General features: G+C 39.1%; 1 protein-coding gene across 1 annotated transcript in view; it reads right to left on the reverse strand.

Moving 5' to 3' along the window:
• Positions 1-5,528: 5,528 nt before the first annotated feature.
• The window catches only part of CCNB1IP1 (cyclin B1 interacting protein 1), a 142,471-nt gene continuing 121,420 nt past the window's right edge, over positions 5,529-26,579 (reverse strand). Inside the window, 1 exon segment of the mRNA XM_053699912.1 lies at positions 5,529-5,716. Within this exon segment, the coding sequence (XP_053555887.1) occupies positions 5,529-5,716 (188 nt within the window).

A 26,579-nucleotide genomic window follows, 5' to 3' on the forward strand; every position in this document is an offset into this window, starting at 1 on the left:
ACTGGAGTCTCTACAAAAACAAGAGAACCAGTATGCGACAGAATTGGAATTTCCAGGAATATACTGGGCCTGGAGAGAGATGTTGCAGGAGGTACCGAACCTGAAAAGCTCTGAGGCAAGATATGAAAGCATCTTGGATTTCGTACCTCCCAGCCGGTTGATGTATTGGACCGCTGAGATGATGTCCATATGGAGGAGGATACAGAAATCCGTAAAGTGTTTGGAGAAAGAGCGAATGGCAAAAGAGCCCGCCCGAAGCTCCAAGCAGTTGATGTGAAATGTCTCTTCCTGAGGCGTCTAAGACCCCCCCTGTCGCATAAGACCCGAAGGCTGCTCCCCAGCCTAGGAGATTGGTATCCGAAAAGAACACAAAGTCCGACGAGGATCCGAAAATAGCCTTGTCGTTCCAGGATTCCATGTGCAGGAACCACCAGGACATCTCTGCACGAACTTCCTCGTTCAAGAAAATAATTTGATGGTAAGACCAGCATTCCCTGAAAGTTTGAATCTTCATTCTCTGCATGGCCTGGTAGTGAAGGGGATCTCAAATCTCTAATTTGATCTTGTCGATTTTCTCTTGAGGGAGCAGGAGATGACCTGAAGAGGAAACTCTACCTTTTGAGAGGGGATCAAGGCCGACTTCTGGGTGTTGATAACGAATTCTAGCCCTTGAAGAAGGAAAGTGGTAGTGTCTAAGTGATGAAGGAGGGAAGGTCGATCTTCTGCCATGAGGAGAATTTCGTCCAGATAAATGATAAGGCGAATGCCTTTGCCTCTGAGGGAGGCTATCACGGGTTTCAAAAGTTTGGTGAAACACCAGGGGATGAACTGAGGCCGAAAGGAAGGCAAGTAAATTGGTGTGCAAATCAATCTCCAATACGGAGAAGGTCTCTGAGCATGTGAATACCTTCCATTTTAAAATGGCGGTACACCACAAAGTAATTTAATTCTCTTAGGTTGATGACAGGGCGGAAGCCACCTGTCTTCTTCCTGACCAGGAAAAGGTTGCTGAAAAATCCCTTCTCCGGATCCGAAACTTCTTCTATAGCTCCTTTGAGAAGAAGGGACTGAACCTCTGAACGAATAAGGTCTGCACCAGTATTTGAAAGATTCAGAGGTCTTGGAAAGTATCTCTCGAAGGGAGGGCAGATGAAATCTAGTTTGAAGCCCCTTGCTGTTTGAGCAATCCATGGGTCCTGAGAAATCATATCCCACGCATGGGAAAAAAGGGACCTGGTGGCAGAGCTGGTCTGGGAAGGGCTGGTCTGGTCCCGATTGCTCATGCTCACGGAGGGAAGAGAGTTCTCTGAGGGTAAGCGGGGTCCTGTTGGAAGGCGACTGCTTGACTTTGCTGCACTATGAATTGTTGACGGCTGGGCAGACGACCCCTGAATCTGCCGGCCCTGCCAAAAACCCGATTAGAGGGGTTGAAGGCCTGTATCTTGTCTATGGAAGTAAAAGTGCAGACATAATGTCTCATGATCTCCAAAAAAGGTTCTCCAAAAAGAAGGCCTTTGGCCGAAGAACCTGCTTCCTCAACCGCAAGGACTGCCAGCCTAGAGTTAATCCTCAATAGGGTCGATCTCCTGTGCTCACTAGATATGGCCACATTGCCAAAGAAGCAGTACGCCTGAAAAGCCCATTCACGGATGGCGAAAGGATCCAAAGAAGAGCCAGACAAAGGGCCTCGTCAGCAAGGTGTAATATCTGGGCCAAAGGTCCCGAGATGTCCAGAAGTTTGTCCTGAACTCCCCTAAGAGCCTTGTCTATGCCCTTCCTGGGATGCTTTCCCTTCCTAGTGAGGAATGTGGCTAGTTTGGCTTCAAATTCAGGAGTTACAGATTCCCTACCAGGGAGGGAAGGTCTACGACTTTTCACCCGCAACTTATTGCAATCCTCACGATCAAGGGGTTTGCAGAGTGATTTTTGTAAAAAAACGGGAAAGAATGTGATTTCCAGTGGAGTTTACGCGAAACTGGAGGGTCGGAATTTGATGATGAAGATTCCTCTAAGTGAGGGGCGGGGTTGGGTGGGCTCTAAGACCTTCTCAAGAGGGGAAGAAGGAAAATTCTGTTTGAGGGCAAGAGCTATGGCCGAATTGATGTATGCAAATAAGTCCTCCTTAGATTGTGAAGTGGACGGGGAAGGGTCATTGACAGAGTCGGCAGACTCCATAGTAAAGCAAAGGAAAAAATATATATTTTATCTAAATGAAGAAAGAAAATAAAAATATATATATTTTTTACATATAAACAAATACCAAAAAATAAAATAAAAAATAAAAAGTTTTATTTTATTAAAGAGGAGAGGCAGGATTTGAACCCTGGTCTCTCAGCTTCCATACAGAAAATAATCAAATAAAGTTTATCAAAATCCAGAATAAAATATTTTGTAATGAGGCCCCATTACGAAAAAAGAAAAAAACTAAATAACACCTCATAAAACTATAATCCTAAAATTAATACCAAAAAAATTGTTACGGAAGAGATAAACTCTTTTAGGAAGAAGATGATTATATTATATGCAGGTGCAATCAACATTTCCTGATAAAGGCAGGAAGGAATTTGGGGAGGGCCTGTGAAGGCCTAAGGCGCCAAAAGTTTATATACTACCGCTACACTACCGATCCGGTATCGCTCCAAGCCGCGGATCACACATCCGACCGAATTGTGATAATTGCTGGTCAGATGCGTGTCCGCGAAGCTCCGAGCGACACCGGATCAGACCTCCAACAGGAGAGGCCACGGGCAAGTCACGTGATGACCGCAATGCAGTCCGGTGACTGGGATGGAGCAGTCGGATGGTAAGAGAGGCTGCTCCGATACGCGGCAAGCAATTCGTAAGCTGAAGGACAAAAATACAGAAAACCAACGATACTTGCTTAAAATATAGCTAACCTAATGACAATATTAAGTTAAAGCTTAACTTATACTAAAAGAACATTTTTGCTATAAAAGTGGGATAAAATATATAAGACATTCAATATTAGAAATGATATGAAATTAGTGAAAGTCTGCAGAAAATAATAGTATACTTAGAAAATAAACTTTTAAAATTAGAAAAATAAAATAAGAGAAAGAACCATATGTGACCTGCTGTCTTAGAAGCAGCAAAGAAAAGAGGAAGGACTTAATTTGTTCTGTACAGTTTATTACTCTGCTGTATTCTGATTGGTTGTATATTGGTTGCTATGTTATTTTTTCTTTCTATATGGTTTTCTTTGCTTCTGTTTGAATCAGTAAAGAATTATGCAAAATATGAAGCCTCCTGTCTTGCTATAAAATCTTATCATATTGCATTACACTTCTCCCAATAAGCTAATTCATAATGCCACCTGGCTAAACATTTGGATACTGACAGTAATAGTAGTGTTATAGGACAGGGCAGTTAGATTTAATTTAGGGTGGAAATTGCAGTGGCAGTTTGACTTAATGTGGAGGATCATTTATTTTCTTCATTCTACCTACAAGCTGTTGTGTTACAGTTAAAGGGACACTGAATCCAATTTTTTTTCTTTTGTGATTCAGATAGAGCATGACATTTTAAGCAACTTTCTAATTTACTCCTATTATCAAATTTTCTTCATTCTCTTGGTATCTTTATTTGAAATGCAAGAATGTAAGTTTAGATGCCGGCCCATTTTTTGTGAACAACCTGGGTTGTCCTTGCTGATTGGTGGATAAATTCATCCACCAATAAAAAAAGTGCTGTCCAGAGTACTGAACCAAAAAAAAAGCTTAGATGCCTTCTTTTTCAAAAAAAGATAGCACGAGAACGAAGAAAAATTGATAATAGGAGTAAATTAGAAAGTTGCTTAAAATCGCATGATCTATCTGAATCACAAAATAAATAATTTGGGTTCAGTGTCCCTTTAACAACTGTTAACTCTCCAAAACTGAGCTCCTTATTTTCCACCTTCTTCCAAAATCTCCACCCCCCTTGTCTCTATAACGGTTGATAACTCCATCACTACCCCAACCTCACATGCCCAATGTCTTGGGGTCACACTTGACTCAGATCTTTCTTTCACTCCTCACATTCAGTCCTTGGCTAAAGCCTGCCTCTTCCACCTTAAAAACATTGCTAAAATTATACATTTCCTTACACAAGACACAACTAAGATTTTAATCCACTCTCTTATCCTTTACCGCCTTGACTACTGCAACTCCATCCTCTCTGGTCTCCCTAGCTGCCGCTTAGCTCCTTTACAATCCATAATGAATGGCTCTGCCAGGCTCATCTTCCTTATAAGTCGCTCTTCATCTGCCAATCCCTTCACTGGCTTCCTCTTGCCTCCAGGATTAAAAACAAAATTCTCACTCTGACACACAAAGCCCTCAATTGCATTGCTCCCCCCTACATCTCAAACCTTGTCTCCAGATACTCTCCTTCCCATCCCCTTCGCTCTGCTCATGATCTCCTACTCTCCTCCACTCTTGTTACCTCCTCACATTCCCGTTTACAAGATTTCTCCAGACTGGCTCCCATCTTATGGAACTCTCTGCCTCGCTCCACAAGACTCTCTCCTAGTTTTAAAAGCTTTAAGTGCTCCCTGAAGACTCTACTATTTAGGGACGCATACAACCTACACTAACCTTCCTATATCCACTGCTATCCCCTTAAACCCCATAGCATGTAAGCCTATGAGCCCAGCTGTTTGTAGTTCACCTTCATAAGAGCCGACTACAACAGTGCAACTCTCGGCAGGACCCTCTACCCAATTGATCCCTGTAATTGTTTTTTATATACCACCTATGTTCATAGCGCTGCGGAACCTGTTGGCGCTCTACAAATACCTGACAATAATAATAAAAATAACTGTTGTAGGGTAGCTTCTACATGTCACTATCTCAAAGGGGTTTGCAGTATCATGGTGGCCTGTCCAACATAATAGCAACAGATATTAGATAATGTCACTGGTTATGTTATACTGGTTACAATAACAAACATTATATTTGTAGCTAGAAAGTTTTTGCAACTTGATTGTGATGGACAGTCACTTTATATACACAGGGCTGTTGCTATACTGTAACTCTATCACGGCCATTATGTTGCTCAAGCAGGATCTGTGGTCCTGTCAAAGTAGTGCTATCTTAACAGACAATATAATAAAGAAAGGTTTTGGAATGAGCAAAAACTACATAAATCAGTGTGTGATAATGAATGATATTTTTTTATTACACACAGAGACTCTAATCTGAATCTGAGATTTTCATGCTTAAGGCCTACATCCATTTATAACACGTTTATTTTAATGAAACATGCTTTGTAAACCACAACACTTTATTTGGCATCAGCATTTTTAGAACATTTTATTAGAAATATATTATATAGCATAATTAACCATTATGCAGATTTAAATTAGTATAACATATTTGACTATTTAAATATTTAACATTGAAACATAAGCACATTTTTTCAAAGTTCTAAAAAAATAACCGTATTACTTAGTTAAATAACTCTCAAAATATTGATGAGATTTAATATGGTGTAGTCTGCTGCCAGAAGTTTTTACAATAAATGTCAGTTTACATCTTCATGATTTTGAAAGCCGATACTGGCTCTGTATGTTGTCGATCAATGTTTCGAGGGGAGCAAAAGATGGGGTTTCCTGCCTCTTCTGAAGGTGATGTACAAAAAAAGGGTCTTGAATTGTAGTCTGCATCGGTTGGTCTTAAAGGCGGGGTTCTAACAGTTGAAAACTTAACAGCATTTCCTATAGAAAAAAATTTATATTATTTATACTTCATACTACATTTCATACATCTTATTCTCCAACAAACAGAATTTTGCTCATATGAAAGTGTAAACTGTAGATTTGCAAACGTTTCCAAGATACTAAGTGACATAACAAAAGGCTGTGATATCAAGCTGGAAGGAATGATTTCAGAATAGATTTCTTTATAGAAATTTTAAAGAAAGAGGGTTGATTCATAAGATTGACTTACAGTAGAGGAGGTAAGCACAACTATTAGAGAACAAAGGGATATGGGAACGCGCTAAAAGAAGCAATTGAGATAAGGTATAATATTATGAACAATATTGCGATATTCAGAGTAATTAGATATATAAAATATTTAATATATGAAATATTTATAGCAGTTAATAGTAATAAAAAATAGATGCTTCTTTTAGCACGTTCCCATATCCCTTTGTTCTCTATTATCCTTGGTAAGCTGTCAGGAGGTACACTTACTTTTTGGGAATAGCTTTTTGAGTTGAGTGAAGTATCGTTAACAATATTCTATCAGTAAGCACAACTATTGTAAGATGGTTCTAAAGGATTAATATTTTAGAAAGAAATAGAAATATAAGCAGAGTTAATGGACCTTGCGGTTCTTAAAGTGAAGGTAAACTTTGGTGAATGAAAGCCCGTTTAAAAACAGGGGAACTTTCATTCATCAAAGTTTACAAAGCAGCCGTTTTGTTAAAAAAATTAAAAACATTTCTTTTCACTGCTACAGCAGCTTCCCCCACCTAGAAATCCTCTTTTCACACGTCAGTAATGACTAATCCTGCTTCCTACAATCACAGCTTTCCCCCAGGGTAGTCATTGCCTGAGGCCATGCTGTGATTGGAGGAAGCCGGATGAATCATTCCTGACGTGTGAATAGAGGATTTCTAGGTGGGGAAAGCTGCTGTAGCAGTGAAAAGAAAAAAAAGGATTTTTTTTTTAACAAAACGGCTGCTTTGTAAACTTTGATAAATGAAAGTGCCCCTGTTTTTAATAGTATTTTAAAAAAAGGGCTTTCATTCACCAAAATTTACCTTCACTTTAACTGTGATGAAAATTATCCTAGCTTGTGACGGTATCATCTAGATTTTAAAAAAGACACAGAAACTATTTTGCTTTCTCTTTCTTTTACTACTCAATGCAACGTTTAAAGGTATATAATATTAAAGGAAAACATTACAACATAAAGGAAAACAAAAACCAAACATATTTAGCCAATGAAAAAGCTAGGTTAGAACTAACAGAATATAGAGACCAATCAGAATAGCGGTAGTGACCATAAACTGACCACTGAGCTCCCCAACCTCCTTTTTCGTTTTTGATGCTCATTAGAAAATAAAAATAAAAAGAGAAGAACTAAGTTCGAAGAGTTTAAAAAATTAAAAGGCCAAAATTCAAAAGCCAAAAAGAGAGAAAAAAAGGAACTTGTTGAAAACTTGACACATGAAGAAGTTGTTCCAGGAAAAGGAAAAAATTCTGCTGATTCTTTTACAACTCCCAACATGAAGAGCTCAAGAAGCAGATGACACAAAACCAGTTTGAAGAAGATCACTCTGTTTAGTTGGTAACTGAAATGAAAAAAGATTTATTAAATTCCATACAGGGTGGGGAAATGAAGAGGTGGGAAAATATTAGTCTCTGTCGGCTAGATTTAGAGTTTTGTCGGTAAGGACCCGCGTAGCTAACGCCGGCTTTTTTCTGGCCGCACCATAAAAATAACTCTGGTATTGAGAGTCCACATAAAGGCTGCGTTAGGCTCCAAAAAAGGAGCGTAGAGCATATTTAACGCAGCTTCAACTCTCGATACCAGAGTTGCTTACGCAAGCGGCCAGCCTCAAAAACGTGCTCGTGCACGATTCCCACATAGGAAACAATGGGGCTGTTTGAACTGAAAAAAAAACCTAACACCTGCAAAAAAGCCACGTTCAGCTCCTAACGCAGCCCCATTGTTTGCTATGCGTAAACACTTCCTACGTCTGCACCTAACACCCTAACATGTACCCCGAGTCTAAACACCCCTAACCTTACACTTATTAACCCCTATTCTGACGCCCCCACTATCGCTGACCCCTGCATATTATTATTAACCCCTAATCTACCGCTCCGGACACCGTCGCTACTTACATTATCCCTATGTACCCCTAATCTGCTGCCCTAACATCGCCGACCCCTATATTATATTTATTAACCCCTAATCTGCCCCCCACAACGTCGCCTCCACCTGCCTACACTTATTAACCCCTAATCTGCCGAGCGGACCTGAGCGCTACTATAATAAAGTTATTAACCCCTAATCCGCCTCACTAACCCTATAATAAATAGTATTAACCCCTAATCTGCCCTCCCTAACATCGCCGACACCTAACTTCAATTATTAACCCCTAATCTGCCGACCGGAGCTCACCACTATTCTAATAAATGTATTAACCCCTAAAGCTAAGTCTAACCCTAACACTAACACCCCCCTAATTAAATATAATTTACATCTAACGAAATTAATTAACTCTTATTAAATAAATTATTCCTATTTAAAGCTAAATACTTACCTGTAAAATAAATCCTAATATAGCTACAATATAAATTATAATTACATTGTAGCTATTTTAGGATTAATATTTATTTTACAGGCAACTTTGTAATTATTTTAACCAGGTACAATAGCTATTAAATAGTTAAGAACTATTTAATAGTTACCTAGTTAAAATAATTACAAAATTACCTGTCAAATAAATCCTAACCTAAGTTACAATTAAACCTAACACTATACTATCATTAAATTAATTAAATAAAATACCTACAATTACCTACAATTAAACCTAACACTACACTATCAATACATTAATTAAATACAATATCTACAAATAACTACAATGAAATAAACTAACTAAAGTACAAAAAATAAAAAAGAACTAAGTTACAAAAAATAAAAAAATATCTACAAACATAAGAAAAATATTACAACAATTTTAAACTAATTACACCTACTCTAAGCCCCCTAATAAAACAACAAAGCCCCCCAAAATAAAAAATGCCCTACCCTATTCTAAATTACTAAAGTTAAAAGCTCTTTTACCTTACCAGCCCTGAACAGGGCCCTTTGCGGGGCATGCCCCAAGAAGTTCAGCTCTTTTGCCTGTAAAAAAAACATACAATACCCCCCCCCAACATTACAACCCACCACCCACATACCCCTAATCTAACCCAAACCCCCCTTAAATAAACCTAACACTAAGCCCCTGAAGATCTTCCTACCTTATCTTCACCATACCAGGTTCACCGATTGGTCCTGAAGAGCTCCTCCGATGTCCTGATCCAAGCCCAAGCGGGGGGCTGAAGATGTCCATGATCCGGTAGAAGTCTTCATCCAAGCGGGGCAGAAGAGGTCTTCCATCCGATTGAAGTCTTCATCCAGGCGGCATCTTCTATCGACATCCACCTGGAACGGAGCGGCAGCATCCTGAAGACCTCCGACGCGGAACATCCATCCTGGCCGATGACTGAACGACGAATGACGGTTCCTTTAAATGACGTCATCCAAGATGGCGTCCCTCGAATTCCGATTGGCTGATTGGAATTAAGGTAGGAATATTCTGATTGGCTGATGGAATCAGCCAATCAGAATCAAGTTCAATCCGATTGGCTGATCCAATCAGCCAATCAGATTGAGCTCGCATTCTATTGGCTGTTCCGATCAGCCAATAGAATGCGAGCTAAATCTGATTGGCTGATTCCATCAGCCAATCAGAATATTCCTACCTTAATTCCGATTGGCTGATAGAATCCTATCAGCCAATCGGAATTCGAGGGACGCCATCTTGGATGACGTCATTTAAAGGAACCGTCATTCATCGTTCTGTCGTCGGCCAGGATGGATGTTCCGCGTCGGAGGTCTTCAGGATGCTGCCGCTCCGTTCCAGATGGATGTCGATAGAAGATGCCGCCTGGATGAAGACTTCAATCGGATGGAAGACCTCTTCTGCCCCGCTTGGATGAAGACTTCTACCGGATCATGGACATCTTCAGCCCCCCGCTTGGGCTTGGATCAGGACATCGGAGGAGCTCTTCAGGACCGATCGGTGAACCTGGTATGGTGAAGACAAGGTAGGAAGATCTTCAGATGCTTAGTGTTAGGTTTATTTAAGGGGGGTTTGGGTTAGATTAGGGGTATGTGGGTGGTGGGTTGTAATGTTGGGGGGGGGGTATTGTATGTTTTTTTTACAGGCAAAAGAGCTGAACTTCTTGGGGCATGCCCCGCAAAGGGCCCTGTTCACGGCTGGTAAGGTAAAAGAGCTTTGAACTTTAGTAATTTAGAATAGGGTAGGGCATTTTTTATTTTGGGGGGCTTTGTTGTTTTATTAGGGGGCTTAGAGTAGGTGTAATTAGTTTAAAATTGTTGTAATATTTTTCTTATGTTTGTAGATATTTTTTTATTTTTTGTAACTTAGTTCTTTTTTATTTTTTGTACTTTAGTTAGTTTATTTCATTGTAGTTATTTGTAGGTTTTGTATTTAATTAATGTATTGATAGTGTAGTGTTAGGTTTAATTGTAGGTAATTGTAGGTATTGTATTTAATTAATTTATTGATAGTGTAGTGTTAGGTTTAATTGTAGGTAATTGTAGGTATTTTATTTAATTAATTTAATGATAGCATAGTGTTAGGTTTAATTGTAACTTAGGTAAGGATTTATTTTACAGGTAATTTTGTAATTATTTTAACTAGGTAACTATTAAATAGTTCTTAACTATTTAATAGCTATTGTACCTGGTTAAAATAATTACAAAGTTGCCTGTAAAATAAATATTAATCCTAAAATAGCTACAATGTAATTATAATTTATATTGTAGCTATATTAGGATTTATTTTACAGGTAAGTATTTAGCTTTAAATAGGAATAATTTATTTAATAAGAGTTAATTAATTTCGTTAGATGTAAATTATATTTAACTTAGGGGGGTGTTAGTGTTAGGGTTAGACTTTAGGGGTTAATACATTTATTAGAATAGCGGTGAGCTCCGGTCGGCAGATTAGGGGTTAATAATTGAAGTTAGGTGTCGGCGATGTTAGGGAGGGCAGATTAGGGGTTAATACTATTTATTATAGGGTTAGTGAGGCGGATTAGGGGTTAATAACTTTATTATAATAGCGGTGCGGTCCGGTCGGCAGATTAGGGGTTAATAAGTGTAGGCAGGTGGAGGCGACGTTGTGGGGGGGCAGATTAGGGGTTAATAAATATAATATAGGGGTCGGCGGTGTTAGGGGCAGCAGATTAGGGGTACATAAGGATAACGTAGGTGGCGGCGCTTTGCGGTCGGCAGATTAGGGGTTAATAAGTGTAGGTAGCTGGCGGCGACATTGTGGGGGGCAGGTTAGGGGTTACTAAATATAATATAGGGGTCGGCGGTGTTAGGGGCAGCAGATTAGGGGTACATAAGGATAACGTAGTTGGTGGTCGGCAGATTAGGGGTTAAAAAAATTTAATCAAGTGTCGGCGATGTGGGGGGACCTCGGTTTAGGGGTACATAGGTAGTTTATGGGTGTTAGTGTACTTTAGAGTACAGTAGTTAAGAGCCTTATGAACCGGCGTTAGCCCAGAAAGCTCTTAACTACTGACTTTTTTCCTGCGGCTGGAGTTTTGTCGTTAGAGTTCTAACGCTCACTTCAGCCACGACTCTAAAAACCGGAGTTAGAAAAATCCCATTGAAAAGATAGGATACACAATTTACGTAAGGGGATCTGCGGTATGGAAAAGTCGCGGCTGAAAAGTGAGCGTTAGACCCTTTTTTGAGTGACTCCAAATACCAGAGTTAGCCTAAAACCAGCGTTAGGAGCCTCTAACGCTGGTTTTCACAGCTAACGCCAAACTCCAATTAATAAAATCTAGATTATACCGTCATAAACTTGGATAATAAGAATTAAAAAAATGAATCTGCTGCATTTAAAATTTCCTAAAAAGGATGAGATGCTTAGAAGCCGCAGATCATCTAAATCAGGGGTGACCAATAGGTAGATCGAGATCTACCAGTAGATTATGGTTGCCAGTATGGTTGCTAGGGATACCGCTTTAGCTACCGCAGTGTGTAAAGGGACGGGTCATTAAACAGTCTGATAGTCGGACATGAAAAGTGCTACAGGATTGGATCTTGAGGGACATTGATTTCAATCAACTAATGTAGATGATTTTTGAACAACAACACAATTGGCCTATCAAAAGCATGGTTGAGTGAGTACTCTTCCAATGGATATGACGCATTAGCGTATTTAGGTTTTGTGCTGCCCTAGGCACTCACAATTCTGCTGCCCCAACCAACCTCCATACCCCTAGGTTTTTGGCCATAATAATTTTTGGTCAGGGTGTAATGTGACTTTTTTTTAAGAAATGTTCACCAGGACTTGCAATGAATTTGCATACACCCAAGTAATATACATATATATATATATATATATATATATATATATATATATATATATATATATATATATATATAGTAGTAAACAATTTCCAGTTCAGCCCACCATGGCCAACTCGCCTGGGTGCAATAATATATCGTCAAATAGAAAACAAGAGAATGCACTCTCAGGACTTTTTTTAAAAAAAACAACAATTTAATGGAAAGTTAGGACAGAAATACAAACGTTTGAATCTCTACACAGCATCACACTCACCAATGACACCCAAGAGAACTGGTTATCAAAAATTAAATTACAAATTGACAAATACCAGAGTGATTTAATCACATTTAAAAACAAAAAACTGGATACTGTCAATAGTGATTACACGCAGGGAAAAGTGTACAAATGGCTGACCAACACACAGGGGAATCAGACCAGGAGGAGACACAGAACCAGACGGGTACACTTTGACACGGTAGATACGAGTGGGGAAGACTCCACTGATACCGATAAGAACCCCTCTGGCACTGTGTTTACTCCACCTGGTCAACATAGGCACCAGGATCAATTCTCCTCATATGAACCCAGATCACACTCAACACCTAGTCATTTTTTAGGGGTAACAACACGGTCTCGGGGAGGGGGAGGCATTACAGACCCCACATCAGGCGGGCGGGGTATCAGACACAGACCCCCCAGACGACCACGACAGAGGACATAATTGTTAATTTGAGTACACACACCTTGACTGACAGTGAACGCAAAGTACTCAATAAAGGTTTATCTTTTGTGCCGAGTACTTCAGTCTCTGAATTTGATCTTAAACTAGACCTTTACAAACTGAATAGATCCCTTAAGATTAAAGAATTTTTTCAAAACAAGGATTCGCCTTTACAAAAGCCCCACATTGAACTTAAATGCAAAGTACCCAGCTCTTTTGAACCCAGTAACAGCAGTCCAAGTACCAAAACATTTTTGAGGTTGATCACCCAGGACTTGGACACAGCCAGAAAAGACACATTATGGAAACATAATCTCTCAAGAGATGAATTAAAGGCTATTCAAACCCTCCAGAATGACTCCTCTATAGTCATAAGGCCCGCCGACAAGGGCGGGGCCATTGTTCTTTTAGATTATAGTGATTATAGAGAGGACATCCTGAAACAATTGTCAGACACTCAGACATATAAATTGTTAACTTCTGACCCTACTACATCATTTAAAACACAACTTGACTGATTGAATTGGGATTTGAACATGGGTACATAACTGAGCACATTCGTGACTTTTGCATCACTACATACCCTAAGATACCCATCTTGTATTCAATCCCCAAAATTCATAAAACATTAGACCACCCACCGGGCCGTCCTATTGTGTCAGCTAGGGAGTCACTCACCCAGCCTGCAGCACAATATGTGGATGTACTTTTACAGCCAGTGGTGAAGGAAACACGGTCTTATGTTATGGATACGAATGATTTCATTCGTAAAATACGGACTATTGATATCCAGCCAGACGATTTACTCGTCACTCTGGATGTCAACAGTCTGTATACCATCATACCCCATCTTGATGGACTTAAAGCCATACAAGAACACCTCACGGGTAACCCCCTATATGAGGGTCCCCCAGTAGAATTTCTATTGTCCCTCATTGAATTCTGTCTGTTTAAAAACTATTTTCGGTTCGAAAATAGTTTTTATTTGCAAACTGCTGGCACAGCCATGGGTTCCTCCATGGCCCCCTCGTACGCCAACATTTACATGTCACAATTTGAAAACATGTATCTGTGGAACACGCTGAATGTATCCATCATCTGTTATTACAGATACATAGATGACATTTTCTTGGTGTGGTGAGGGGGCCTGGAGGAACTCCATAAATGGTTTGATGTGTTTAATAACACTACCAACAACGTCAAGTTTAAGATGACAGTGGATACCCTATCCATTCACTTCTTGGACTTGACAGTTTTCAAGGATTCCAACAACTTAGGAACCACATTATATCATAAACCCACCGACCGCAACTCTATACTAAGGGCAGATAGTTGCCATCCCCCAGCCCTACTAAAAGGCATAGTAAAATCACAATGCATAAGAACAATGCGCAACAATTCTAATCCTGAAGCTGGGGTCTCCCAATTGAAAGGAGTGGGCGAGAGGTTCCAGAACAGGGGCTACAAGATCCCGATAATACAGGACGCTATGGAATCCGTTTCAATGCTAACACAGACGGAATTGATTATACCCAAACCCAAAAGGGACGCTAGTGATAAGCTCATTATGTCTACCACTTTTACTCCAGTGACAAAAAACATTGGCCAGATTCTCCGACAGCACTGGCCAATTATGTCTTCAGACCCAAAACTCACATTTACTCATAATCTACGACCTATGGTTGGGTTTAAGAGGGGAACCAATCTCAAAGATCTTCTGGTGAAAACGGATCCCAAACAATGTTATTCGACTGGGAAGAAAAGGAATATAAAGGGTTCCTATCGCTGTTTGGGCTGCACAACGTGTAATGGCCTAGTGGGTACTAAAGTTTTCCATCACCCACACACCAACCGAACATTTTCTATTTGACACTCCATAACGTGTACCACCACTCACGTTATATATTTATTGTTTTGTCCATGTTCCTGTTTCTACATAGGGAAGACCTCTGGCACACTCCGTGAGCGTATGGCCAATCACCACCACGCCATAAGGACAGCACTTAAAAACAGTGATTCCGAACAGCCAGTGGCGCGACATTGCGCTAACAAGGGACACTCAGTGTCTTCCATCCGCTACATTCTAATAGACCACATACCCCCATTGGATCGGGGGGGGCGACCGGAACAAGCAACTCCTGAAACGAGAGGCCCAGTGGATGTTCAGATTAGGCACAATACAGCCAGGTGGCCTGAACACCATGCCGGACTTTAAGAGCATTATGTGATCAACAACTGGGGTGCTACATACTTGGGGTATGCCAGGTGGACATTGTGGCTCCGTTTTGGCACACATTCCATTCTCCCCTAGCTGTAGGGGAAGGTGTTGTGCGCCTAACGGCATGGTTTAGGGGGGACATCTGTCTCCACCTTCTCCGTGGAAGCCTGGTCCGCTGGGAGCCATTACCCATTGTTTTAATATGCACCACCAGTCCTAAAAACGGACATAAAAAATTACCACATCCACTTGGATAAATCCCAGAGGTGGATAGTATCCACATGAGCTACATGTCCTTTTGACCATTACCATAATTACCTCTTTTTGCAGATCCCCGTTTGTTTTGCAATTATACTTGAGGATAGAATTTTAAAATAAGGTTTCCTTCCTTATATGACTTTGTGCATAGTCATTTACATCCACATTTGGCCGATGCAAGCTATAACCCTTTAATGGCCAAATTGAATTCATATGAAAATGGTGCCCCAGCGTTATAGCAGCCTAACAGCACAGCCCTACAATACTACATATATTCCTTTCCCTGTATACTGCTCCCATTCGATATATCTATTTGTTTGCACATACATTGTAGCAGCACACATGCCAAACGTCATTCTGTTTTAATACACTGGCGATACATTGTAAGTCACAGCACCCATATCTGCAACATTATATTTGCTTCTCATTTACAACTTGCCATTCCAATCACATGTACTGTTATATGGTCCAACTTCTATTTTATTATTTTTTTAATGATTATTTTTAAATATGCGATATGATCGTATACAGCTTGATTGTACGCTATTTCTGACACTGAGAAAATTGTTGTCCCATTCAGCTGGCACACCATTATAAATTTCACATAAGTTATGGCACTTTTGGGTAATCCGGATTGTATATGATTACCATGGTTACTGTCTCCATGCCGACTGGATGCAGTAACATTTGACAATGTATATTTATCACAAATTTTCAGGCACTTATGATAATGTGGCACATTTTTGCTATAAGAAGTCCTCTACATTAGTATGTCACTCAAATACGTTTAAAATGCATAACTTCATCATTAATTTTACGTTTGTTTATTGAATCCGCAAACCGGAAGTGAGGTAACACAACTTCCGGTTTCGGATAGCACTGTGGAACGCAAGATGCGTTCCAAACTCAAAAAATTGGCGCACTTTTCCTTTGGAGAGACACTCAGGTTGATGTGATGTAATTGATATGTAACACTATAAATGAGTTGAATTTTGTTTGTTTTGTATGCTGATGAAGGGGTTGTGAACCCCGAAAACGTTCCATTAAATTGTTTTTTTTTTAAAAAGTCCTGAGAGTGCATTCTCTTGTTTTCTATATATATATATATATATATATATATATATATATATATATATATATATATATATATATATATATATATATATATATAAATATATATATATATATATATATATATATATAATTATATATATATATATATATATATATATATATATATATATATATAATGCGATAGAGAGCACTCTCACTTTCAAAGTCCATCAGTGCCAGGGTGCCAGCAGTAAGTATACAAGATGAAGGAAGGCACTCACTGGTCTTTTCATCAAAAGTTTATTTAATCAAGCGTGACGTTTCGGGGACACACTCCCCTTCCTCAGACAAACACAAACCAACAACAACTGAAAATATATAGCCAAACACACCCCTCCCCCAGTGAAATTGTGCCAAAATGGTTACCATAGTGATCCTCAACAACAGAGAAATCCTTAGTGAATTCCACATATAATACAAGTGTTATCAGATGCTCATCATAAAAGCAGTACATGATAAGTAAACATGTCAGAAACATATAGTGGATATCCAAAGAGAGCACATACCAAACATACTCATATATGTGACATAGTGAAATATATTACAAGTGCAAAATAATTAAAAATCTACATGTGTAGCAAATACCAATGTGTCCCCTAACACATATTCTTAATAGATGTGTATTGTGTAGTGTTGTGAAATGTACACTTTTATACATTGTGCACTTGTGGTCATTTTATAAAGCCAGCCTAATGGACACAGATCAGATTAAGTAATAAATAAGAAACAACCATCATTAGGGCAAAACATGATCTAACAGGAACAACACACATTAACAAATATGCCAAACCTTAATTCTGTAATCAGGAATACAGCAAGGGTTAAATCATGGTCTATAACGGTTAAATCCTACGTGACAACATAGCCACCTCTACAAGTGTATAAGACAGTTATAGTCATACATATGGGAATTCTATATACAAAGTAAGGATTATGTACCTGATAGTTAATAAGATCTGGAATGGCGAACCATGTGTCCTAGATGCACACACCACTCGGCTCAGTGTGTTGACGTCATCCAGCCGACCTAGCCTCACAGAGTAAATGGTTGCCAAGGCAACTGTATATTTACTGTATATACTGTATATTTATCTTCATTATTTATATTCATGATATTCACTCATTTACTTATTTGTCATCATCAGTTATGCTGTTCTGCTTCTTTATCTATTTATTTTGGGCACACTTTATCTATGTATTTATTTTAGGTGTATTCTGTTTAGCAGTTACTTTTTATGGATCAGCTGTTATGATAGTATTCTCTGACCGGTCTGGGATGTGTACTAATATATAATCTGTGCAGTTAGCAGCACGTGAACAAAGTTATTTCACACTGGAGAGTGGTAACTATTTATTATATACTTGGTCGCTTGCCAAGGCATCTGGCCGGCAATATGATTCCCTAACTTGTATATTGCCACTCGCCATAGCTGCGTACCGTTGCCTTGGCAACCATTTACTCTGTGAGGCTAGGTCAGCTGGATGACGTCAACACACTGAGCCGAGTGGTGTGTGCGTCTAGGACACATGGTTCGCCATTCCAGATCTTATTAACTATCAGGTACATAATCCTTACTTTGTATATAGAATTCCCATATGTATGACTATAACTGTCTTATACACTTGTAGAGGTGGCTATGTTGTCACTTAGGATTTAACCGTTATAGACCATGATTTAACCCTTGCTGTATTCCTGATTACAGAATTAAGGTTTGGCGATTTTGTTAATGTGTGTTGTTCCTGTTAGATCATGTTTTGCCCTAATGATGGTTGTTTCTTATTTATTACTTAATCTGATCTGTGTCCATTAGGCTGGTTTTATAAAATGACCACAAGTGCACAATGTATAAAAGTGTACATTTCACAACACTACACAATACACATCTATTAAGAATATGTGTTAGGGGACACATTGGTATTTGCTACACATGTAGATTTTTAATTATTTTGCACTTGTAATATATTTCACTATGTCACATATATGAGTATGTTTGGTATGTGCTCTCTTTGGATATCCACTATCTGTTTCTGATATGTTTACTTATCATGTACTGCTTTTATGATGAGCATCTGATAACACTTGTATTATATGTGGAATTCACTAAGGATTTCTCTGTTGTTGATGATCACTATGGTAACCATTTTGGCACAATTTCACTGGGGGAGGGGTTTGTTTGGCTATATATTTTCAGTTGTTGTTGGTTTGTGTTTGTCTGAGGAAGGGGAGTGTCCCCCCGAAACGTCACGCTTGATTAAATAAACTTTTGATGAAAAGACCAGTGAGTGCCTTCCTTCATCTTGTGTATATATATATATATATATATATATATATATATATATATATATACATATATACACAGCATATATATATATATACAGTAAATATATATAAATATATATATATATATATTTATATATATATATATATATATTGTTTTATATATATACTGTATGTATATTAGCCCTCACTGAAACTTGGCTTTCCTCCTCTAACACAACTGCTGTAGCCTCTCTGTCCTATGGTGGCCTGCACTTCAGTCACACACCCAGGCCTGGAGACAAACAAAGAGGAGGAGTAGGAATTTTCCTGTCTCCACACAGTACCTTTCACTGCATTCCTTCCCCCCCCCCCTCTCTTTCCTTCTCATCTTTTGAAGTTCACGCTATCCGCCTCTTCTCCCCTATAGCTCTTCGTGTTGCAGTTATCTATCGGCCCCCTGGCCCAGCATCAAAATTTTTTGGACCACTTTGAACTCTGGCTTCCACATTTTCTATCTTGTAATGTCCCTTCTCTCATCTTAGGGGACTTCAACATACCCCTTGCTAAGCCTAACACACCTGCTGCCTCTAAACTTCTATCCCTTACCACCTCTTTAGGCCTGTCTCAGTGGACAACATCTCCAACACATTGTTAAGGCAACTCCATAGACCTGGTCTTCAAAAATCTCTGTGCTGTTTCCAACTCCCTTAACTTCCCCTTTCCTCTCTCTGACCACCATCTAACTTTCTCTCTTACTCTACCTGCTACATCTTTGCAAGCCCCCCAAAAACTGCTAACTTACAGGAATTTAAATGACTTGGATCTCACAGACTTTTCCACTCAACTGAGTCCTCTGCTCTCTGACATTTCATCCCTCTCTTGTCCAAACCTCGTGACTCTACAGTATAATTCGGCACTAAAATCAACACTTGACAAAACTGCACCCTCCACTCTTTGACGTACATCAATCACTCAACGGCAACCATGGCACACTAAGCAGACCAGATATCTTCAGCGATGCTCACGGGCTGCTGAACACCTGTGCTGATTTCCAACATTATAAATTCACCCTTAAGTCCTACAACTCTGTGCTCATCCTGGCCAAACAAGTCTATTTCTCCTCCCTTGTGTCATCTCACGCATCCAACCCCAGAAAACTGTTCTCAACCTTTAACTCCCTTCTACGTCCACCTGCCCCCCGCCCACTACCAACCTCATTGCTCAAATTATTGCTGATCACTTCAAAAATAAAATTGACACCATTAGAAAAGAGATCTGCACCTCACACCCCTCAGACCCAGCAATCCTACCCACCCCTTCTATTAACAAAATCTATGCTACTTCCCTCCTGTAACAGAGGAAGAAGTCTCTGCACTCCTATCCTTGGCTCATCTCACAACCTGCCCTCTTGGCCCTATTCCTTCACAACTTATTCCCTCTCTCTCTGCTTCACTAACCCCTACCCTAACTCATCTCTTTAACCAATCTCTCACCGCTGGCACATTTCCTGACACATTCAAGCATGCATCAATCATACCAATCCTAAAAAAGCCCTCGCTTGACACCTCCACGCCTTCTAACTATCGACCAGTCTCCTTACTTCCCTTTGCTTCAAAATTATTGGAACGACTAGTCTATAATCGGCTAACTCAATTTCTCACAACTAACTCCTTACTTGATCCACTACAATCTGGTTTCCACCCTAAACACTCAACAGAAACCGCTCTTGCTAAAGTAACAAATGACCTGTTATCAGCTAAAGCAAAAGGCCATTACTCCTTACTAATTCTTCTTGACCTGTATGCAGCTTTTGACACAGTTGACCATCCTCTCCTCCTAAAAATACTACATTCATTTGGCATCCGCGACACAGCCCTCTCCTGGTTTGCATCATATCTTTCAAACCACTCGTTTTCAGTTTCCTTTAACAACATATCTTGTGATCCTATGCCTCTCTCAGTTGGTGTACCGCAAGGCTCTGTCTTGAGCCCCTTGCTTTTCTCTCTTTATACATCTTGCCTTGAAAAACGTATAGCCTCCTTTGGATTCCATTACCACTTATATGCTGATGATACCCAAATCTATCTTTCCTCTCCTGATATCTCTCCCTCTTTACTCAACCAGATTTCTGACTGCCTCTCTGCAATTTTCTCTTGGATGTCTTCACACTACCTCCAACTCAATCTGTCCAAAACTGAGCTGTTTCTTATCCCCCCTCTTCAAGACACCCAACACCTGACATTTCTCTGATGGTTGGAGACTATATTCTCAACAACTCACTCCAGGTCCGCAGTCTTGGGGTCACACTAGACTCAGAACTCACATTCAACCCACATATACAAGCGCTTACCAAATCCTGCCGTTCACACCTACGCAACATTTCCAGAATTCGTCCCTTCCTTACTCAAAAAAACTACAAAAATACTTATTCATTCCCTCATTTTGTCACGCATTAATTATTGCAATCTACTCCTAAATGGCCTTCCAAAACACTGCCTCTCCTCCCTCCAATCTATTATGAATGCTTCTGCTAGACTCATCCACCTAAGTCGACGATCTACATCAGCTGCTCCGCTCTGCCAGTCTCTACACTGGCTCCCCATACACTCCAGAATACAATTTAAAGTATTAACCCTAACCTACAAAGCACTCAACAGTCTAACTCCCAACTATATTTCCTCTCTCATCGTGAAATATTCCCCATCCCGTCCTCTTCGATCAACCTCTGACCTACATCTCTACACTCCTGTTATCTCTATGTCCCACTCCCGCCTCCAAGACTTCGCATGTGCTACTCCTGTCCTCTGGAACTCTCTACACCGCTCCATTAGACTGTCTCCAACATTGTATAGCTTCAGAAGCTCGTTGAAAACTCACCTATTCAGAGAGGCTAACCATCTCTCCTCCATCCCTCATCCGTACCAAACTAATACATGCACATGAACTGCCTGACTCACTGCTGCAAATACAACCGATGTAACAAGCTACCCCAACCTTATGTCTCTGCACCCTAAACCTATAGACTGTGAGCTCTCCGGAGCAGGGCCCTCTTCCTCCTGTACTAGATTTGTTTTGTTTTGTTATGTTTTGTATTTTATCACAAATCTTTGTCATTGTATACCCCTATCACCATACCCAGCACTACGGAATTTGGTGACGCTATACAAATAAATGATAATAATAATAATATACACATATATATATATATATATACACACAGTATATATGCACATACATATATACACATATATATATTTATATATATATATATATATATATATACACACACAAAGGGATTTGTTTGGGAAAAATCATTTTGCAAGCGCTGTTGTCTTATTCTGTTTTTTACAGACTGCACCCCTTCAGTAATGTCTCACCCATTTTTAATGCTTTAGTGCATAATTCCCTCCTTTAAAGGAAAGAATGTGACTGTAATTAAATGAAGACCAAAAACTTCAGATCTCTTGGGAGCAGAGCCGTGCCAGCTGTATTGATTGATTCAAAGGAAGGGCGTTATGCACTCAAGCAGAACCTTAATAACAAACTCTGTGGCGAAGCACTTCTCTTAGCCGGGTTAGCCCCAACACCCGAACTGAAAGTAAGAAATGACTGCAGATACATGCGTGGGAAAATCAGCCTCAGGAAACATTGCATACACAGTTAAAAAGCAGTGTGCTGTTTGCAGCCTCTGTTCTCTATCTGCCTATATGAATCTTTTAGCTGCTAAGCAAGGGAACATTGCTAACAGCACTTACGGCTCTGCTTGTCTTTCAATCCGGATCCGGTGTGCTTTTAGGTGGTGCTGTTCACAAAGTGGTGTGGAGTGCTGTTTGGCATAATGGGAACTGTAGTTTGCATCCGCAACTAATTGAGAAAAATAATTACTGCATGCTGCACCCCTGGAAGTTCTGCCACTGGGCAGAAGACTTCCCGGGCTTTTGAAGGAGCTATTGAGGCTCCAAAATGTGCCGCCCCTCCCAAGCTGCCTCCCTAGGCACGTGCCTTGTGTGCCTAGGTGGTAATACGCCCCTGATATGACAGTAAAGTATAGTTAGGTGGGTAAGCATCAATAGATAGGAAAATTTAAGGTGGAGGCTGCTGTGCTATGCTAAAGAAGAAGTCTGATTGACGTCTGGCAAATGAACGTGTTGACCCGGTAAGAAATAGTCTGCATAGCGCGCTATCAAAATTTATTTGTGTAAGCCTCACTGGGTAAAATCAGGCCAAGCCCGTGGCGCAAAGTAAAGGGGGTCAGTGGCAGTAATTTGAATGCATTGTTTCGTAACATAGCACAAGGAGTTGCTCCTGTTAACCCAGTGCTACTTTTGTCTTCAGAATGAATCTGTTGTGTCTTTATGCTTTTGCACAGCCATGTGTTGCTAAATCATTCAACCTTAAAGAGATGACACTTTTTTTTCATGATTCAGATATAGAACATGCAAATTTAAACAACTTTCTAATTTACTCCTGTTATCAATTTTTCTTCATTCTCTTGGTTTCTTTATTTGAAAAAAGTAGGGATGTAAAGCTTAGGAGCCGGACCATTTTTAGTGCGTAGATCTCGTTGAGCTGGTCATTTGAAAATTAGGTCCCAACAGAAAAAAGTGTTGGCACCCCTTATCTAAATGGAGTGAACTGAAAACGATCAATCTATGCCAGGTTATTTCATAACACATTTAACCCACCTTGCTATAGTGGTGGAAGAAACAGTAGCATAAGGAGATATGAAAGAAATAAGAAATTGAGGGTTAGAAGAAAGTCTGAAAGAAGAGGTTTTAGATTCATATTCTTTAATGCATTTCACAACACATTCGTTCAAGCGTTAAAACCGATAGAAGCATTTTTTGCGCTCAGAGATTCATGCTCGTATTATGAGTTGAAGGTAAAATGTTCTGCACATAGCAGAATGTTATATTTATTCTTAAAGAGATATTTTTTTGCACAAATATATATTTATACCTATATATTGATTATATATAGGTATATATATATATATATATCTATATATATATATATATCTATATATATATATATATATATATATATATATATATATATATATATATATATATGAATATCTATTTAAAGATACATAGAACATATTCTGCTATGTGAAGAACAATTGAATGTGAAATATTTACATTAATTTTAATTTTATTGCAATAGTTTTTTAATACATTTTATTAGATAGTTTTATTATGAGTGTAATTGTACTTTTACTTGTATTTTTGATGTGCTTAGAAATTTGCATATGAGCCTACCTAGGTTTAGCTTTCAACTAAGAATACCAAAAGAACAAAGCAAATCTGATGATAAAAGTAAATGGGAAAGTTGTTTAAAATTACATGCCCTATCTGAGTCATGAAAATTTAATTTTGACTAGACTGTCCATTTAAGGAATCCACAGACAAGGGGATTTACTTATAGGAACATTATTAATAAGGTTGTGTTTAAAAGAAATAACCGAACGTACAACGTAAGTTGAGCAAATAAGAAAAGTAATTAAAAAATTGGGTTATCCAGATCCCTTTACATGCACCATCCAGACCATCTAACCATGTGGAAAGATAACATTTTAGGGTACCCAGGGCCCCTAAGGATGCATAAGGATTTTAGCTCCCACCAAAAGGCTGTGTAAAATCGTTCATGCTACTAGTTTGAGGGACTGATTAATTATGAGCTTGGAAGTGTTTCTGTCTGGATCTGAAAGAAGATGGCGAAGGTGAGGAAGGAGGATTGGTAATTTGCTGAAGGACATTTATAGAAGGGAGGGGAACCAGAGTAGAGTTGGCCATACATGAGTCACAATTGTAAGGGAGAGAAGATCCTTGTGGACAATTAAAATAATTTGAGATATCATGTAAAAGAGGGGAAAAGTGTAAGTGCCTTGGGGAGGCCAAATCTGGAGAAAAAAAACATTGATTGCTGATGCTCCCAGATATGGATGCCAACTGAAATAAGGGTGAAATTCAAAAGTTAAATGCGAAGGAAAAATGTCTAACGAATAAGGACCGTGAAGAGTAATGAGGGAGAAAAAACATATCTGTTCAATTTCCATTCACTTGAATCTTTTAAGAAACAAGAACCCCAGTCCACAGCTGAATTGGAGAGACCTGGAATATATTCTGGGTTGGCAGAAATATTCCTATCTAGATAAAACATAATGAAGTCCTTTGTAATGTTAAAATGATTTCTGGATTTTGCGCCACCTAAACTATTCAAACAACAGACTGCAGAAATGTGTCCATCTTAAAGGGACAGTAAACCTTAAAAATAATGTTATATAATTCTGCACATAGTGCAGAATTATATAACATTATTTAAGTGCTATAGTTCTAAAAGCCTTTTTTACCTTTTAATATGTAAAAAAGATGGCGCTTTTACAGACCCGCTCTCTGCTCTCTGCTGAGAGGGTCTGTTATATTTAGTCAGCGCATCGGGCCAGCTGTATAGTCACAGCCTGGCCCGACCGCGCCATAGCACTAAGTGCAGCTCGCTCCTGTCACAGCTGACTAAATATAACAGACCCGCTCAGCAGAGAGCAGAGAGCGGGTCTGTAAAAGCGCCATATTTTTTACATATTAAAAGGTAAAAAAAGGCTTTTAGAACTATAGCACTTAAATAATGCACTTAAATAGCACTTAAATAGCACTTAAATAATGTTATATAATTCTGCACTATGTGCAGAATTATATAACATTATTTATAAGGTTTACTGTCCCTTTAAGGATAATAGAGACAGGAGTTGAAGATCTTTCAAAAGTTTGACAGCAAACAAACCTACCAAAAGTTTCAAACAATTTTTTTTTTTTACTTACTTACTTTTTATTGTTGGAGACAAGAATATCACACAAAACTTTCAGTTACATAAATGGTAAGCATGATACAGAAAGTAAAAGATTGTACAATATTCCACCGGGTATCTGTTGAAACCATTTCAAGAAATTAAACAGAAAGAAAAAATAGTCCAGGAATCTTTCCTTCATCCAAGCGGTGTGTGAACTAACATTGATCATGGTGGTATCCTATGTAACCATCTCGCCCCAAAACATTTTAATTTTATACAATAAAACAATAACAACTTAACACAATACTAAGAGTAAACATCCTAGAACACATAGAGACGGAGGTAGGGAGGCAAGGGAAGGTGAGGGGGAGAAAAAACAAACAAACAAAAAATAATAATAAATAAATAACATTTTCACGGTCTCATGGTCCAGAGTGGTATGTACACCAATACTTGTGGTATTTTTAGAGTAAAATCTCTTCAGAGACATGTGTCTCTGAAATAGTAAGGTTCTTATGCCACTTTATAGATCATTAGTTAGGCCTCATCTTGAGTATTGTGTGCAGTTCTGGAGACCATATCTTCAGAAGGATATTAACAAACTTGAATCTGTGCAAAGGAGGGCTACCAAAATGGTACATGGTCTAAAAAATAAAACTTACCAGGATAGGCTCAATGACCTAAATATGTATAGCTTAGAGGAGAGAAGGGAAAGAGGTGATATGATAGCAACTTTCAAGTACATTAAAGGGTTTAGTAAAACTGAGGCTGTGGGTATTTTACATAAAATGGAAAATTCAAGAACAAGGGGTCATGAGCTCAAGCTAAAGGGTAGTAGATTCAGAAGTAATTTGAGGAAGCACTTCTTTACAGAAAGAGTGATTGATTTATGGAATAAAATTCTTCAAGAGGTAGTAGCAACAAACACTGTGGGGGACTTTAAAAATGCATGGGACAAGCATAGGGCTATCCTACGAACTAGATAAGTTTATACTGTTAGGTAAGGTCGGGCAGACTTGCTGGGCCTATGGCTCTTATCTGCCGTCAATATCTATGTTTCTATGTTTCTATGTGTCGTTTGCTGCCGGTTCTCCGG

The sequence above is a fragment of the Bombina bombina genome, chromosome 2, assembly GCF_027579735.1.
Source record: "Bombina bombina isolate aBomBom1 chromosome 2, aBomBom1.pri, whole genome shotgun sequence".
Lineage (NCBI taxonomy): Eukaryota > Metazoa > Chordata > Amphibia > Anura > Bombinatoridae > Bombina > Bombina bombina.